This window comes from Pararge aegeria, chromosome 3, assembly GCF_905163445.1.
Source record: "Pararge aegeria chromosome 3, ilParAegt1.1, whole genome shotgun sequence".
Taxonomy (NCBI): Eukaryota; Metazoa; Arthropoda; class Insecta; order Lepidoptera; family Nymphalidae; genus Pararge; species Pararge aegeria.
The window spans coordinates 13,271,036-13,287,535 of record NC_053182.1 but is presented as its reverse complement, the minus strand read 5'-3'; the positions used below and the strand labels follow the sequence as shown (position 1 = coordinate 13,287,535).

General features: G+C 42.8%; 1 protein-coding gene across 13 annotated transcripts in view; it reads left to right on the top strand.

The window, feature by feature from the left end:
• LOC120637070 (protein muscleblind) overlaps positions 1 to 15,693 on the top strand; it is a 378,716-nt gene extending 363,023 nt beyond the window's left edge. For 4 of the 13 annotated variants that reach the window (XM_039908674.1, XM_039908675.1, XM_039908676.1 and 1 more), the window contains 6 exons: positions 5,071 to 5,238; positions 7,052 to 7,135; positions 7,583 to 7,762; positions 9,209 to 9,298; positions 9,470 to 9,511; positions 9,591 to 10,478. In XM_039908674.1, coding sequence (XP_039764608.1) covers positions 5,071 to 5,238; positions 7,052 to 7,135; positions 7,583 to 7,762; positions 9,209 to 9,298; positions 9,470 to 9,511; positions 9,591 to 10,181 — 1,155 coding nt within the window. In that variant the 3' untranslated portion in view covers positions 10,182 to 10,478. Of the gene's footprint in view, positions 1 to 5,070; positions 5,239 to 7,051; positions 7,136 to 7,582; positions 7,763 to 8,726; positions 9,006 to 9,208; positions 9,299 to 9,469; positions 9,512 to 9,590; positions 10,479 to 10,956; positions 11,010 to 14,673; positions 14,759 to 15,543 lie in introns of those variants that run through there. The other 9 variants (XM_039908680.1, XM_039908683.1, XM_039908681.1 and 6 more) reach the window with 9 other exon arrangements.
• The last annotated feature ends 807 nt before the right edge of the window (positions 15,694 to 16,500 follow it).

Below are 16,500 nucleotides of genomic sequence, written 5' to 3'. Positions count from 1 at the left end.
AAACGAGGCTTCAAGGCCAATACCCTCGCACCAGCCAAACAGCAGCTTGATCTAAACCCCAGCTAAACAGTACCTACCACTAGAGTGACATTCGCAGGAAAATGCTGTGTCATTAATTGCCGGCGGCACAGGCTGCTCAGGGCACGGGCGTATGTGCAGCGCGAAGGAGTCCGCATCTCGGTAACGAAGGTGCCGGGGCGTGCCGACTGCCTCACTGCAGCGACTGCATTGCACTACACGGCACTCGAGGGCCGTTCGTTATACGCGTTACAGCTTTAAAGAGCACTCAGCCGCTTTACTCGACTCCACGAGACAAAAACGCCTTCGTTCATTTTTCAATGATGTCATTTTGCCATAGCGCAGCGGTACATTTTTCCATGAGAGCGTATTTATTTGAGCTCAGCACGGAATAATTAGTCGAAGCAATGCTATGAGTTATTGCGATTGTTTAATGTTTTTCTTTTTATCAATGAGAATAGTCAACATAAAAGTTGACTCGCACTCAGAAATTTTGCCTTTCGTAGCCAATTGTTGTCTAATATTGGGAACGATGGGATGTAGATGACACTCGTCGAACCCCTTAGTATTGCAAGAGAGCATTGTGTCGTAAAGGATACGGCAAGGGCGGCGTTCTCGGTTTTCTCCTCAGATATCACAAAAATGTTATTAGTTTTGGATGGTTATTGCCCGCCCGCCCTGGGACCACTAACCCTTCGCCAACGCCCACCCAGTAAAGTACTTACATTTGATACATTAAATGTGTGTCTCACATTGAAACTCGTGTTGAATAATAACATTTTGTTACCGAATAATTGTGGCCAAAATATTATCACGAGACAATCGATATCATAATTTCTCACAAATGTGTGCCTGTTTCTTGCTCTGTCACTTATAACCAGCTAAATAGGTTTCAATCTTAGACACGGAATGGATGGACACAGATGAACCATGTAGGTTTGTCTTCGTATCCCTTCTGGTTTATTATAAAGGTATTTTTTGTTACTGGGAAAATGTTTTAGTAACGCGGACTAGGCAGAAAATCATTGGAAAATGGTCAATGTTAAATGTCGATTTATGATGAGTAGTACTCAGTGGCTAACCACTTATCAGTTGACGGTTATTCAATTTGCACCTAACTTTAAATTTAGGATATAAATTCTGATTTATGATTTATTTCTGAGCTAGATTTATCATCGTGTTATCGACCTCCGAGGGCGTACGACAATCGCTTAATATAAGAGGGAAAGTTTAAAGCTGAAGCCCGACTATTACTTTCACTAAAGGAATAGAGATAACTTGCATCCTGGAGAGATACTTTTGATCCTCGTAAAACAAAGGACTCATACGGGATTTGAGAATTAGTTTTATTGGATATAATATTATTATTCTATACAAGGGTCATGACTAGTACCATAATATACCCTTTCTATAATAGTCCACGGCTGGACTAAAGGCCTCGCTCAACAGGAGGGTTTGCTAAATCACCACGCTAGGCATACGATTGTATGCCCAGAAGCCTGGGTATTAAATACCTAAATTCCGAAAATTTAAATTATAAATACATCATCATCATATCGACCCATTACCGGTCCGCTACAGGGCACGGGTCTTTTCCCACAATGAGAAGGGTTTAAGGCCGTTGTCCACCACGCAGGCCCAGTGCGCATTGGTGGACTTCACATACCTTGAGAACATTATGTAGAACTCTCAGGCATGCAGGTTCCCCTCACGATGTTTTCCTTTAACTAAAAATATAACTTGCTTCGAGCAAGTTATATTTTTAGTTACTTAAACGCACATAACTTAGAAAAGTTTGAGATTAACTTAGAGAAGTCTGGGATTCGAACTCGGCCCCCCGAAAGTGAAGTCGAGCTCCTACCAACTGCGCTTCAATAATAAATACGCAAGGTCAAAACTTCGCAAATAGTATATCTCAATCAGCACGGACCAACTAATTGTCGAATCCGTCCTTGCCAATAAATGGTAGTTTGATAGACCAAACCGAGTTACAATAGTTAAGATAGAAACGTGATCACCCATTCAAGTTTCATAAACGGCTAGCTAGGAATCGAAACTCGGTTAAGAGGGCTGCCGTTAAAATAAAATATGAGCAGGGTAGTCTTATCACTTTCGTTAGTTGTGCCTTAGACGTGAGTGAGAAACGAATTGTATAGTAACAATATCTTTTTCCTCGTACTTTTATATTTTTTTGTTATACAAACTCATCCACTAGGTATAGGCCTACCGCAACGCATCGCCGCCAGTGTTACTTTGTCTTATTGTTTTTCGGCTCCTACTGATCTTAGCGTATTTAATAATAAAAATAATAAATGCTTTTAATTTAGGCCAAATACCCATATGTCAAAAATTACAAAAATTAAAACAAAAAATACTGTGAAGATAAGCAAATATGTACAGACTACGATCTTAAATCAACACTAACTTAAATTGCAAATAATACAAAAAAATTAAAAACAATATTAAAATTAAAATTTAAATAGCCCTCAGCTTTATTATAAGTATAAAGGTTGTATTTATACATGGTTAAATAGTAAATACAAGAAAGCTGTCGGCCTGTAGTTGTTTACATAAAGACAAACAACTTTGGTTGTAAGTCTTTTTTTAAGTCTATAGTTTGCAAAATATTCAATATTAAATATTTTACATAGATACTGTACTTCTTACTACTCTGTGATGTAACATCGATCGGCAACAGAGCGAGAACCACGAATCTGTCGTGGATGCTTGCAGCTCGAGAGATTTGGCAACCGGGGCATCTATTTTGATTCAGTGTAACGTCACTTTACAGACAATATTTCAGTGTAAATTACAGAAATAATATGATTTATTAATTATTTTGTATGATGAAAATTATTACAGATTTTTGAAAAGTATGGTACAAAAGTTGTTTGTTTCAATAATAGGAACAACAAGGCCGAGAGCGTTCTCGTAATTTTTATTTAACCCTGTATAGTGATATAAAACATTATCTTCTACGTGTTTGGAAACTCATGCGAAGGTTTCTTTAATTAGCGTTTAAAACGTCGTAAAACTGTAAAAAAAGATTATGTTCTGACATGCCTTGTGTCCGACAATGCTGAAGTTTTATAAATACTACATTTGATTGATCACCGCCTTAAGTATGGCGCGCGTAGCAGGAAATAATAACTTTATCCCCGGTTAAACTGCGAGAGGACTGTCCAACTAACATTATGCCTGCCAGTAACAAGTTAATCTAAATGCAGCCGACTGCTTCCAGCTAGTTGTTGCACGCATCGCCGAAGTTTGATAACTGAGAATATTTAGAACATACCCCGCATATTTTGGTTTGTTGATTTGTTTTATTGCGATCTGAGCAAATTATTTTGTCAATTACCCTGTATTTATCCTTCTCCCTTCTTTGGCGTTAAATAAATCTATATTAATATTATAACGAGGAGAGATTTTTTTGTTTGTTTCTCTGTTTGTCATGAATCTATATTTCAAATATTTTCTTTAACTTATTTCGTTCTTGTGCCTTACGGTTCAAATTCTGAATTGATTTTTCATACGCTTGCCGACCATATCTGATTGCGTCATTTTAGGTGCCGTTTGGTGACCGCAAGTCAGAATATAGTTGTCACCACCAATGTCCAATTCTCGAAGGTTTACGGGGCGACTAAGGGAATCTAACGGAGAAAGGGCAGCAGCGTCCTCTGTGCTACTACTACAATCTCCTGCGATCCCCACAACTTGATGAATGAAAAAAAACAAAAAAAAAATCCCGCCTAGATTTGTTGTGGGCTCTTCTTAGACCAGGACGTGTTTGAAACCCTCCTAGCTTTAGTTTTAAGTTTACGAATGTAGTTATCACCATAATACAGATAGTGGTAACATGTTACATGTATGAATGCTTTATAAGTGGCTGTGATAGACCTTCTGCATGAATAAAACAATTATGATTTTTTTTTAATTTTTGTAAGAACCATTAAGCTGATATTAATACAGATGTGATGAGGAGCGATGGAAATTCTTGAAATCATAATATAACAGGACAGTACGTAACTTATTTCAACACGAAGCTTTTTCGTAGAGTAATATTATTTAGGTTGCGAACATGAGATAAAGAAAATCAAAGGACCAATGCTTTAATACTTTTAAAAATAACAGTTAGCGTTAATTATAATAATCTGTAGCTGTACAGTAATAATGATCACTTGTGCAAATATAAAAAAAAATTACGATGCTCCGTAGATATTTATCACTGTATCTTCCTAACTGAATTGCTTTTGGTGCTCAGTTGAAGTTTGTTTGTTAAAGTATTTTCTTGAAAACGGCGATAAGCTCTATTCCTTTTTTTTTCTGTATAAAATATGGCACGGGGCCCGGCGTTTAGAGATAAAACGTCGGCGGAGCTCTTCCTGTCACGTCGCGCGACAGTTAATTACGCGAATGTAAATAAATCATCATAGACGCGTGCGGTGGAAGGTTTACGATCTCGAAAGCAATTATCTCCCGCCTCATTGAAGTCGAAAATGAGAAGAAACATCCTACCCGAATCGTAAACATTTCCAATTTTCATAACACAGCCATCCGTATTATTTTTATCATCGCATCTTTTGACTAAACACGATTTGCGGTACTTAACACTTGGGCAAGTTTAGTTTTTCTTTCTTCGATCAAGATAGACTTTGGAAGCTAAACATTATCTAAGAAACAAATCTAAATCGTTGTAGCCATTCTTGAGAAATCTTTCTACAAGAACAATATACAATATAATATACCTAGTTAATTTTTCCTACCTTTTCTTTAATATAAATGTTGTCGCTTTTTACTGCCAAATATATTTTTTTTGTAATGTAAGGAACTGAATAAAAACTTACATAACTACTTAATTCTCTTTTTATATTTTTTTTTTTTTAACTACTTAATTCGTTTTTATATCAGTATATACTTACGCCATCATTAACATCATCCCTCACTGCAATCGGTGGATTTTAACAGTTGTTCCCTCCAACTCATGTTATACAACGATCAAGAAGTCGAAAAATTTACTAGCACTGCCTAATTTTTTCTCTTATGCATTTTCAGGGACGGTGTAACCGAGAGAAACCCCCTTGCAAGTACTTCCATCCACCACAGCATCTTAAAGATCAGTTGCTCATCAACGGACGGAATCACCTAGCACTAAAGAACGCCTTAATGCAGCAAATGGGCCTGACGCCGGGCCAGGTGCTACCTGGCCAAGTCCCAGCCGTGGTAAGACTTGTTCCTCAATTTCCGCTAACACTGCATTAATGCTTCGAGCGATCGGCCTCTATGTAAATAGGCCCTCCGTGCACGCCACACGCAGCTTTCGGTGTTACTTGCTATATACTCTTAGGGCCCTATTAATAAACACGGCATAAGGTTGTATTAGATGGGCAGTGTTTTTTCACACTTGAACTAAAAATACCGTCAAAATGTCAGAGCGTGAAAAAAATACAGCGCTACTATTCCGAAGTTATGCCATGATTATTAACAAAACCGTTTCAGCGTAGAGAACATACCCAGAGACCTGTTATTGATAAACTTGTACATTTAGATATATCCCGAAAACATCACTGCAGTTAAGTTGTGCCTTGCAAATTAAAAAAATAATATAAGAGCTAATCAGGGGAGCGTACTATGCGATTCAAATAAGAATAACGTCATCATGCTGACATGTCAATGGCAGTTCACTCTGCATTTTGCACGAGCCTGGGGTTAAAAAAAAATACCGGCAATTGCAAATAAGGCTCGCACCGAGTATTCCCTACCATGGAGGAGAAACGTAGGAATGTTTATGTGGTTAAATAATAAAATATTGGGCCGGCTTGAAAATAATAAATATTCTCTTTGTTTCGAAGCAATTAAATTTGTTCGTGGAAGATAATTGGTTTTTATGGTAAACTAGCTGTCCCGGCAAACTTCGTACCGCGGATAATTTTTTTTGATGAATTTTATATTTTTATACTTATTATCCTATTCCGGTCTAAGAGGAATCACAAAAATCAAATATCATAAAACCGTTTTTGAGTTATAAATGGTGTAACTAAGTTACTAACACAACTTTCTTATATACAGAAATGACAAACTTATCTATAGAAATGACAAAACTTATATATAGAAATGACAAACTTATCGAATTCAAAGGAAATAATTCCGCACGTAAAGTAGTGACATAAAATTTTCATAAATTATTATATACATGTACTTCAATATTTAATATAAGTAATTATTTGATTTTGTCACTACACTAAAAACATACTTCGTTTTTTTTAAGTTTTAATTGAGTTAAAACAGTAAAATAAAATATGATTCTTTCTTTGCCTGAGTTATAAAAATAATGTCGATGGTCTTCTTATCGGAACCGCATTACGCTCTTTGATTCCTACATTTATAACGTACAGAACATGAAATTAGTTTTCATAGACGTACTCTTTGTCAGCTATCTAAATTTGTTGTTGTATTTTACTTTCTTCGAAATGGCGCACTCGCTCTAGGAGTTCAGCACTTCAATTTAAAGTTTTAGCGAAGTTTTCTCTCGAGGAACACAAAATAGTAAAGTAGATAGGTATCTATATTTAATGATATAATACTACTTCATTTATAAACCATTTTTCCATAATACTTTAAATGCAAGGTACAACTTAAAATGTGCCTAGCCGAAGTCCGATCGCTCGCCAACGCTTAGCATGATTGTATTGTTTATTTTATTCGTTCTCTAAGTGGCATGTCTATTCTCCGAACTTATTCACATTTGTATGTACTGGGTAAAAGCGGTATTGCAAATAAATCACTGAATTATATTATTCCCTCACTATTCACACTATTGCTAACGTTACGGCCAGATCTCCTCGGAGTCTCTCCTCGCACTGCCGCCTTTGTGTTCTCCTAAAGGAGCTTTTAGATTTCACACGCAACGGCTGCGCTTGAGTAGAAGTTGTTGGACGTAGTGCGCGGAGCGACATCGAGGGGCAGTAGCCGAGGGCGCGGGGCGCGGGCTGTCCCTCGCACGATGAGTAGCGTGTTTGTGTGGTTTTGTGTTGAGGTGGGCGGCGTGAGCGGAGCGGGAGCGGCTGCTGGCCACCTCGCTGCGCTGGATCCGATCAGTCTCGCCCTGCTCGCTCCGCAGGTAACCGCCTCAGACTCCGAGCCACCGCCAGCCACCCCGACCCTGGCACTCCTCGCACCCCCTGCACGCCCCATCCCGCATCGACAACCTCCTGCGAACAATCCTACCCGTAACCCATCCAAAGCCAGTGGAGGTAGCTTTATCGGACAGAACCGTATTATGCTGCTGTGCAAATCCTTCAATTTGATATACACCTACTTACCTATTTCTAATAATGCATGCAACTGCTTTAATTGGCTAATGTTTTTTTAAGTCAAACTAACTGTAGTATAAGTATGCAAATATAATTTTTAATAAGCTCGTTTGTGATTTACGCTTGCATCCGTTTCTTAGAGCTTTAAGGATTTACTTAGTCGTAAGTACATTGGGGAAGTGATAAACTAACAATATGATAATGAGGGGATTGTGTGCGGCGCCACTGTTATAACGTTGTTGTTTTGGTGGCAGGCGACGTCACCCTATCTGTCGGGAGTGCCCGGCGTGGGCTCGACGTACGCGCAGTACTACGCGCCTCAGCTGATGCCGGCGGTGCTGGGCCATGACCCGTCGGCCGCTGCCGCTTCGCCGCTGGGCGTCATGCAGCAGCCTGTGCTGCAGCAGAAGTTGCCGCGCACCGACCGTCTCGAGGTAGGGACATCACGTTGTCCTTTTTTTTCCATCATTGTGCCCCTCCCCAAAGTAGCGCTTCCCGGTGTTGCCAGTTGCCACCTCTATCGGAGACCGACAGCTGTTCAAGGTATAATATTGACTATAATTAATTAACACGAGAGTGAGTCTGTTGTCGTTGAGAACAGACTAAGTAATTGTTCAAAACGGCGTCGGTCTCCGTAGCGAAGTAAAGGCGACGCCGCCTATTCCTGACCGTGTGTCTGTGGCGCGTATGCGCACTGCTCAGTACGCGTGCGCTTTGCGAGCCTCACTCGCTTTACTGTCCCGTTGTCCCGGTGAAGGGCCTACACTGTTGGCGCAATGTCGGCAACGTTGCCACGCTTACCCTGTAAAATTGTGTTATACACAAATGATGCTCCGATAGTAATCAGCATACTTTGTAATATAACGCTGCCGCCTCCTTGCCTTAATCGAATGCCACTACAGTCGATTTGTGCCTACAATGTAGCAGCAATAATTTCAATAGGTAGAATAAAAATCTGAAAAGACAATCTAAATTTTGTACAGAAAGTGTCAAAATTTGTTATTTTGAAATTCGGATATAGTTTATTCGGACTTAATTAAACATTTGGAAGATGCGACGGATGCGTTAGTAACGTAATTGGTTCTAAACAAAGTTAAATACGAGTAGAAGCGGCGTCGGGTGAAAATGACTTTTTGTATTTATAGATTAGTGAAAAAAGGTAAAAACTTTCTAAATTGTCGTTCCAAAAATGTTTGGTAAAAAATAATAAGTAGCTAGTACTCTTTCAACGTAATTTTTGACCAGTTCTTTGATAAACACAACGTAACTGGGAACACACGTTAAAGAGAAAAGGGTATCAAAGGTAGTGTGAGATAGGACGCGAGCACGCGGAGTAGGGTCAGAGGCGGGCAGAGGCGTTGGGTGCGAGCGGCGACATGGCTGGTTCTGGTGGTGCAGGTGTGCCGGGAGTTCCAGCGCGGCGCGTGCAAGCGCGCCGAGTCGGAGTGTCGCTTCGCGCACCCGCCGCTGCCGGTGGTCGCGCACGACGACGGCTGTGTCACGGTGTGCATGGACGCCGTCAAGGGCCGCTGCGTCCGCGACCCCTGCCGCTATTTCCACCCTCCCCTGCACCTGCAGGCGCACCTTAAGGCGCAGGCGCGCGGCGCGGTACGCCACCAGGCTGCACGCTCTCGCCTCGCTCGCGACCGCTCGCTTCTCTTCCGCTTGTCTGCTCGCGCGACGCCGCTTGTGTTCGCAGAGCTTGTTCTGTTCAGTTCGCCGCGGGTGACCCGCGCCACGCTTCCGTCGCACTCACGCTTCACTTTTAATTTTTTTATCTATCGCATAATATCACCTTATGCCAAGCTTTAGGTGTATTCTGTGCATCTATTACATCGTTATTGTTTCTGTCCCGTCCTGCGACGCTTCGCTTCACGTAGACGGCCGCCGCAACGCAGCAGCCGGCAGCGAGCGCGACTTCGGAGCCGGGCAAGAAACGTCCGGCACCCACCGAGCTCGAGTCGCCACCGGTACGGCGCCAGCTTTGCACGCTTCTCCCTCCCAGTCCGCTCCCGCCCGCACGCTCCCGCGGCCCCTCCGGCGACGTGGCGCGCCCGGCCGCCCCCGCCGCGCGCGCCGCGCCGCCCCTCCCCGAGTCCGTCCGAGTCGAAACCCGCTCAACCGTCTGTTTCTATTTTCAGATGGACATGAAAAGCGTCGGATCTTTCTATTACGATAACTTCGTAAGTATCCTCGCCGATGGAGACGCTAGGCCGCGATCACCCTTGACCGATGTTCTCACGCTGCCCTGTGTTCTTGCAGGCCTTCCCCGGGGTGGTGCCGTACAAGCGACCCGCCGCTGACAAAGCCGGAATGCCCGTGTACCAGCCGGCGACGACGTACCAGCAGCTGATGCAGCTGCAACAGCCGTTCGTGCCCGTGTCATGTGAGTACCCCGCGCCCGCCTCGTCCGCCCCGCCGGCCGCGGCGCAGGCGCCCGGCGCGCCGCCCGCGCCCGCGCCGCCCCCGCAGCCCGCGCTGCCGCCACCGCCCGCGCAACCCGCGTCGCCGCCTGCTCCCGACGGCGCGCCCGACGCCGCCGCCATGGCCAAGGAGGTGGCGCAAAAGAGCTACGCGGCGGCACTGGCGCTGGCGGCGCAGCAGTCGGCCATGGCGCACGCGGCCGCGGCCTACACGCAGCAGGCCTTCAAGGCCCGCGCTGCCATGCCGGGCCTGATGCGCGCGCCCTTCATGATGCGGCCGGGCTGGCCCGCGCAGCCCATGCACATGCCCGCCTTCTACCAGCAGCCCTACATGTACGCCATGCCGCCGCCCACGCCGCCCTCGGCGGCCGCGGCGGCGGCGGCGGCGGCGGCTGCGGTCAACCCCTACAAAAAGATGAAGACGACCTAAGGGGGCACGCGGGCGGGCCGCGGCCGGAGGGGCGCGGGACGCGGGGTCTCCGCGTAGAGACTCGTACGTGTGCGATCGAGTGTGGCCCCGGCCTGTCGGGGCGTTAGCGCTAGGCGTGTTGTCACATTTGTATTGTATTATTGTAAGGACGAAGCGAGCGGTCTCTGCCTCGCGGAAGTCTAGGTAGTTTTACGCTATATATCTATTCTATTATGTATCTACTCACTTACCGTTTTATCTTATGCGTGTATATTTCTCGTACTACGATCCCGGTAATAATAACGCTTGAATGCATGACTGTACGTTTTTTATTACCTCTTGTTGATCGTCGTCCGTCGTATCGGCGTACTGAGAGCCGAGCTCGGTCCGTCGATCCGCTCCCCGCTACGTACACGCTTATTCCCGAAGGAGCTCCGCACGGGTGCGCTTTGGCCATTGTCGACACTCGACAGTCCTCGCGATCCTGGCTCGGCGGCAGCCCGCAACCCAACACCTAACACAGCCGCCTTCTAATTTCGCATGGATAGAACCCACCACCCCTATATACGTTTGGCTCATCAGGTACTTTACTCATTATTCTAGTGCTCCTCGTTTGTGCTAAGTGTGCCGGCGTGTTCGTCGTAGTGCGGAGTCGACGAGCGTCGTTCCCGCGTTTTCTTTGAGTCGCACTTCTTTCTATTTATTTTTAACGCTTTCTGTTACATGCCTTCCGAATGACCGCTTCGGCTGTCGTCCGCATTACAATCTTTTGTCGCTTTTTGTTTCGGGACGGCAGGCTGTGCGCCGCCCAACGCTCCCTATGTGGAGTACACGGACGAGCGCGGACAGGTAACGAGTGCCGCGTGCCGCACGCCCGCCCGAGCGCACGCGCACGCACGCCACGCTTCCCTCCCCTCCCACCCCACAGCCCACAGCCCGCCACGCACACACCACGCCACCCCGTGCGTCCACAGCGGTTTGAGCATGTCGCTAAATAACGCTAGACTATTCCTGGTATAAATCACCATCCTCCAACTACTTAGCAGCTCCCCGGCACTCCATCTACTCTGATCACGGGCTCCAGTGTGACTCTTTAACCGCATATCGCCTCTGTCTCCTTTGCGCCTTACAAACCTTTTTTGCCACACTTGAATATGTTTCATGCAGTAATAGGGTGTTTGACTAGTGTTTTAAATATAATCAAAAAAACGTAGTGACTAAGATTAATTAAATATATATATATATATATATATAATAATAAATAATTTCGGTTCATATTTTATTAGGTAGGTAGGTACACATTATTTGTGGTTATGTATGATTCTTCAAAATGGGAATTTTATACTCTTAGTTTGTTTCAGTATCATGCTGTTATCGAACGCTAGGCGATAAGCGATTTATTTTACGAAATAACCTGCATTATTTACATGTTACCTAAAGAGACAATTAGTTTGTATGTACCATAAGTTTTCATTAGATACTCCGCACAAAAAATAAGCTCAACAGTAATCTATAAGTAGGTACGAATAGATGAAAACTCGTTCTCTTGAAACCAGAGGTTGTTTTACAAACGGTGGCAGTCAAACACCCTATTCTCACCAACAAAAAAATTAAGATTAACACAATGCTAAACATCGGACTAAACAATCAAAACTACAACGAATAAAAAGTTCACTTCACTAGATCTGCAAAATAATTAAGAACTAGCTACATATTCTTCGAGCTTGCTTTTAACGAGTGCGCTTCAGTAGTAAGTTATGCTTTAGGCGATATTCGGTAGATTAAGGGCTTAATGAACAGCAAGCTATAACTTCGCCACTCCCACTTGGGCTTTCATAACAGGTAAAGGTACGCCGCTAGTGTCTGTGACACAAAGAAGAACATCCTTGTATTGTTCCTGTATCGCTTAACAGCCGTTCGGGAAGTGTTTGTTCCCGGAAAGCTGTCTCTATATTAACCGTCAAGTTGTTTGTGAATTTACGACGCAGACTATCTGGACATTCTGTGCCAATAATTTTCGGTGTCTGAACTGATGGCATTGCTTAACTCGCAGATCATATGTATCGATGTCATCATCACATTAATCATTTAGTAATTGTGCTGTAAACGTATCGATTATTTACATATTGTAATGAACAGTTGATGCTACAACTTACTTGTTGACGATTTTTAGTTTTGTATAGTGAAACATACTCGCTTTCAAATGTGGAAGAAGTCACTCTACAGTATTGCCTTGCTTACACCCGGTAAGATATAATCAGCTTACTTTAATATCCTCTATATAAGTGATTTCCTGTATGTTGCCTATACTGAAAACCGCTTGACTCTTGCGTCGCATGCTACCAGCAATCTTTGTATAAATTAACAGCAGCACATGCGATGTCTTGATAACTTAATTTTTCAATTAGACGTACAAAATTTCTCAAGTCTGCGGTAATTTCAGTAAAGGTTAAATTATTGTATTAATAAAAAATATTTCGAAGCCGCTGAAAATTTTCCGTCAATGAATAGATTGTATTTATATATATAAATAGACTTGTATTGATTGAATAGATGTAGCCTAACGATCCATTTTATATGCGACATGTGTTTAGATTTAATATATATAAAAAAATCCTTATAGTAAAAGTCAATTCCTTGGCGGAAACTCATCTCCAGCAGTGTCAACTATCAATCGCTAAAGGGGGTCTTTATTTTTTACTAATTTTAAGCTAAAATGCTTCTTAAATAAATATATTCTTATGCGTAGTGGTAGTTGAATTGTTGGTGGTGAAGCGAGAGAAATCAAAGTGTCGGCCATGTTTGTTTACAGCGTGTGCTCGATAAGCGATCGTCGGAAGACGCAGTCGCCATAATATTCTTTGTGAGCGGGCCAATTAGCCACTTTGAGTTTTCCCGTACAATGCTTTAAAGTGCTTCGCCGTCGCGGCTTCAGTTCCTCGCTTAAGATTTGTTGAAGCCTCTCTGATGCCTTACTTGAAGTACTCACCGTAGACGTAATTAATATACTTGGTTTTCTTTTGTTTGTCGTACAGTAACCGCACTCTAATGGTCATTATGTTGCAGTTTGTACTACCACTAACATGTCACGTCCAGAACTGTCATGTAAGCTAAAGGTATAAATTTAATTTTTCTTTTTACATATAACCATGCCTACCTACCGTTACCGATAGCATGACCGACCCACTACAGAGCTCGCGCAGGACTCGCCACAGCCGACGCCGACACATTTTGCAAATCCCACACAGCCTATTTAAGCTTTTTATAGCGAACGTTGGTTTTTATGGGTACACTTTGGACGCTAAAATACCTATAGAACGCCCCCGCCCTGGTACCAGTTGTCTAGCATCATGCTTTAGCTTTTTTGTAAAATATAGTCACGCTTAAATAAGATTGGCTGCGCAATAATGATTATATTTCAAGCGTTCTGCATGCCATTTAGATATTATATATTCATACCTACTATGTGCATAGCGCAACGCTCTTTAACACCACTGACGGCCGCTCAACCGTCCCGACATAATGACAATAACCGACTCCCGGCCTCCACTCGTTTTATTCTGTGTACAGTTGCTTTATATTAGCGGACCGATACTACAATATGAAAGTGACACACTGTCAGCGCGCCACTTGACAAAAGAATGCTTGGAAGGTACAATCATATTGTGCAACAAATCTTGTAAAGTTATTGTAATATTAAAGCAGCAACAAGATTTGATTTCGAGCAACTTCGCCTTCCGTGTGTCTTATTTTTGTTATTTCCGATTCTATATCCGATTAGTAGCGACTGAGAAACTACACACGCATCTGTCGGCATTATTAATATACCCATCCATATAAATAGGTAGATACCGGTCACTCTTAAGCTCTTTAATATTACACAAACTATTTCGGCATTTTTTTCAGACGGCTGTGCAATGAGGATTCTTTTCAGTGTCAGATGTATGAATGTCCATAAAGTGATATAGAGTTAGCATTAACACGATTAACATGATACAAATTCATAAACCGTCAGATTGATCACGTACAACATAATACATGTTCCTTGCATAATTTCGTTGCAAACGAATCTTAGTATCTGTCTATTTTTTTAATTTTGTTATTTTTGTGTATGAAGACATTATTTTTTGACTGTTTATGAAGTAGAGGAATTAGTTATTCTGTGATTCAAACACTTAAGCTGCATTTTAAAGATAAATTATGTAATGACAAGGCTCAGCTGTAGGTACCTACAGCAGAGGAATTCACAAAATGGCCGAGGAATTTTCAAAGTGGCATCGTGTCTAAGGAAATTTTTAAAAAGTGCTTCTAAAATAGTTACTATCAAAAATGAGATGAAACAACGATGCCTCTCGATGCATTAAATGTTCAACAATAAGTCAGAGCCGTAACATTCTTATGTTTTTGACAATTAAACAAATTTTTTTACACTGTAGCACAAGTGTTTGAACGCAAGAGTTTTTTTATTGTTTTGTGTTAACACAATCTTATAAATAATTTTTACATTTTTCAGTTACTGGACACCCTCCCGGTGTGCCAAGATTTTAATCGACAAGGATGTACGAGACCTACCTGCAGATTCGTTCATATTCGTGAAGGTATGGATGGAATTCTTAGAAACAATTTACTTTGTCCCCTTAAACATTCTAAAATGTGAAGCTCTTTTTGAAATAACATTAACTTAATAATTATTAATAAAACTAGAATTTAAATTCCACAGTTTACATGACCCGCATGGAAAAATGTTCCGAACTCCTAGAAATATCCTTCTTTGTGCATGTACACAATTTAATTTACATGTAAATAGTCTGTATTTAATGGATTCATAGGTAAAATATTAGATTAGATTTTTAAATCAGTAGGTAGTTTTGTTATATTATAGTAAAACGTACGTAGTTATTTTGTTTTAGCAAGTATTACTCAAATTTTAGATGTAATTAGTACACCTACTTATTAGACGATGTTAGAGATTTTGTGTAATATTTCATAGTAAATTTTGAGTTGATTTTACTATTAAAAAGACTTGTTTTGTCGTTAGGTCCAAGTTTAGGTAACTGGTAAACAAAATAATAGTTCCAAATAGAAATAGGAAAAATTAACCGTTTTTTGGTTTACTATTTATTCAATTACTCATCATTAGGCTTAATTTCTGATACTGCGATTTTATAAGTCCATATCAAAACAATTCCCTTTGCCAGATCTTGATGTAGGCATATAGAGTAGTCGTAACATTTCCCACGCCTTAAACGACGAAATATAACGAATATTTTGAATTTTGAAAAGTCATTCAAGTGTCATACATTCTTGTCGCTTGTATTTGCCGTTTTTCTGTGATCCGTCTCACGGGAGAACGTGTATTGAAACGTATATTGCGGTGTTGCAGGGTGCGGGCTGCAGGTGGTGGGGTGCCGCGTGGTGGTGTGCCGTGACGCCGCCGCCGGCACGTGTCGCCGCGCTGCCTGCCGCTACTACCACATCCCCGTGCAGCTGCCGCCCGCGCTGCGCCCCCCCTAACCTTGCCCCCTCACCCCGCCCACGCCCCCACACCCACATCCACACCCACGCCCACACCCACACACATACACAAACACACCCGCACCCTCACCCCTCCCCTTCTGACACAAAGTTCGTCGCCCGCGCCCCTCGTCCATATCGGTCGCGCCTCTGGCACACTCAGGCAGGCAGGTTCGTTCGTCTGGCACTGCCGCTCCCGCGGTGGAGGCGCGGCGGCGCTCCGGCCCGCGGTTCCCGGAGCGACGTGAGCGCGGCGCTCGACGCGCTTCCGCCGCGAGCGAACGCTTAAACTTCGGGAAAGAGTGTGTACATAAGTAGCGGGATATGCTTCTCGGGCACGGTCATGCGATTGTGATATGAATAGATTTCGACACGCCGGAGCCGTTTGAATGATTCTTCGAGATCATACCGAGATCGTCGAGTAGTAGTTAGTGAGGTTTAAAATGTTTTATTACTATTGTATATTATTTTTTTAAGATACGATATTGAGTTCCTGTAGAGATCGGCGCTCGCCGCCTGACTTTGTTGTATATAAGCGAGGTGACGGTCGAACTTGCGACACCCCACTCCTACTGTGAGCATTTTGTGAGAATTATGTTACTTTTTTATTACGTTATAAAATTATGTTTTTATAGATGACAAGTTTTACACTAGATTAGGTTAAGAGGATCGATGATGAGACACCAATAGAGTAGCCGCTTCTCTCGTTCGGCGCGTCTGCCGCATCCCCCTCACGTTAGATAGATCGCGACACTCGTAGAGTGATAGTGGACTAACATTTGAAACGATGACCGTTGACGGACAATATTGAAACGAGGAAAGCATA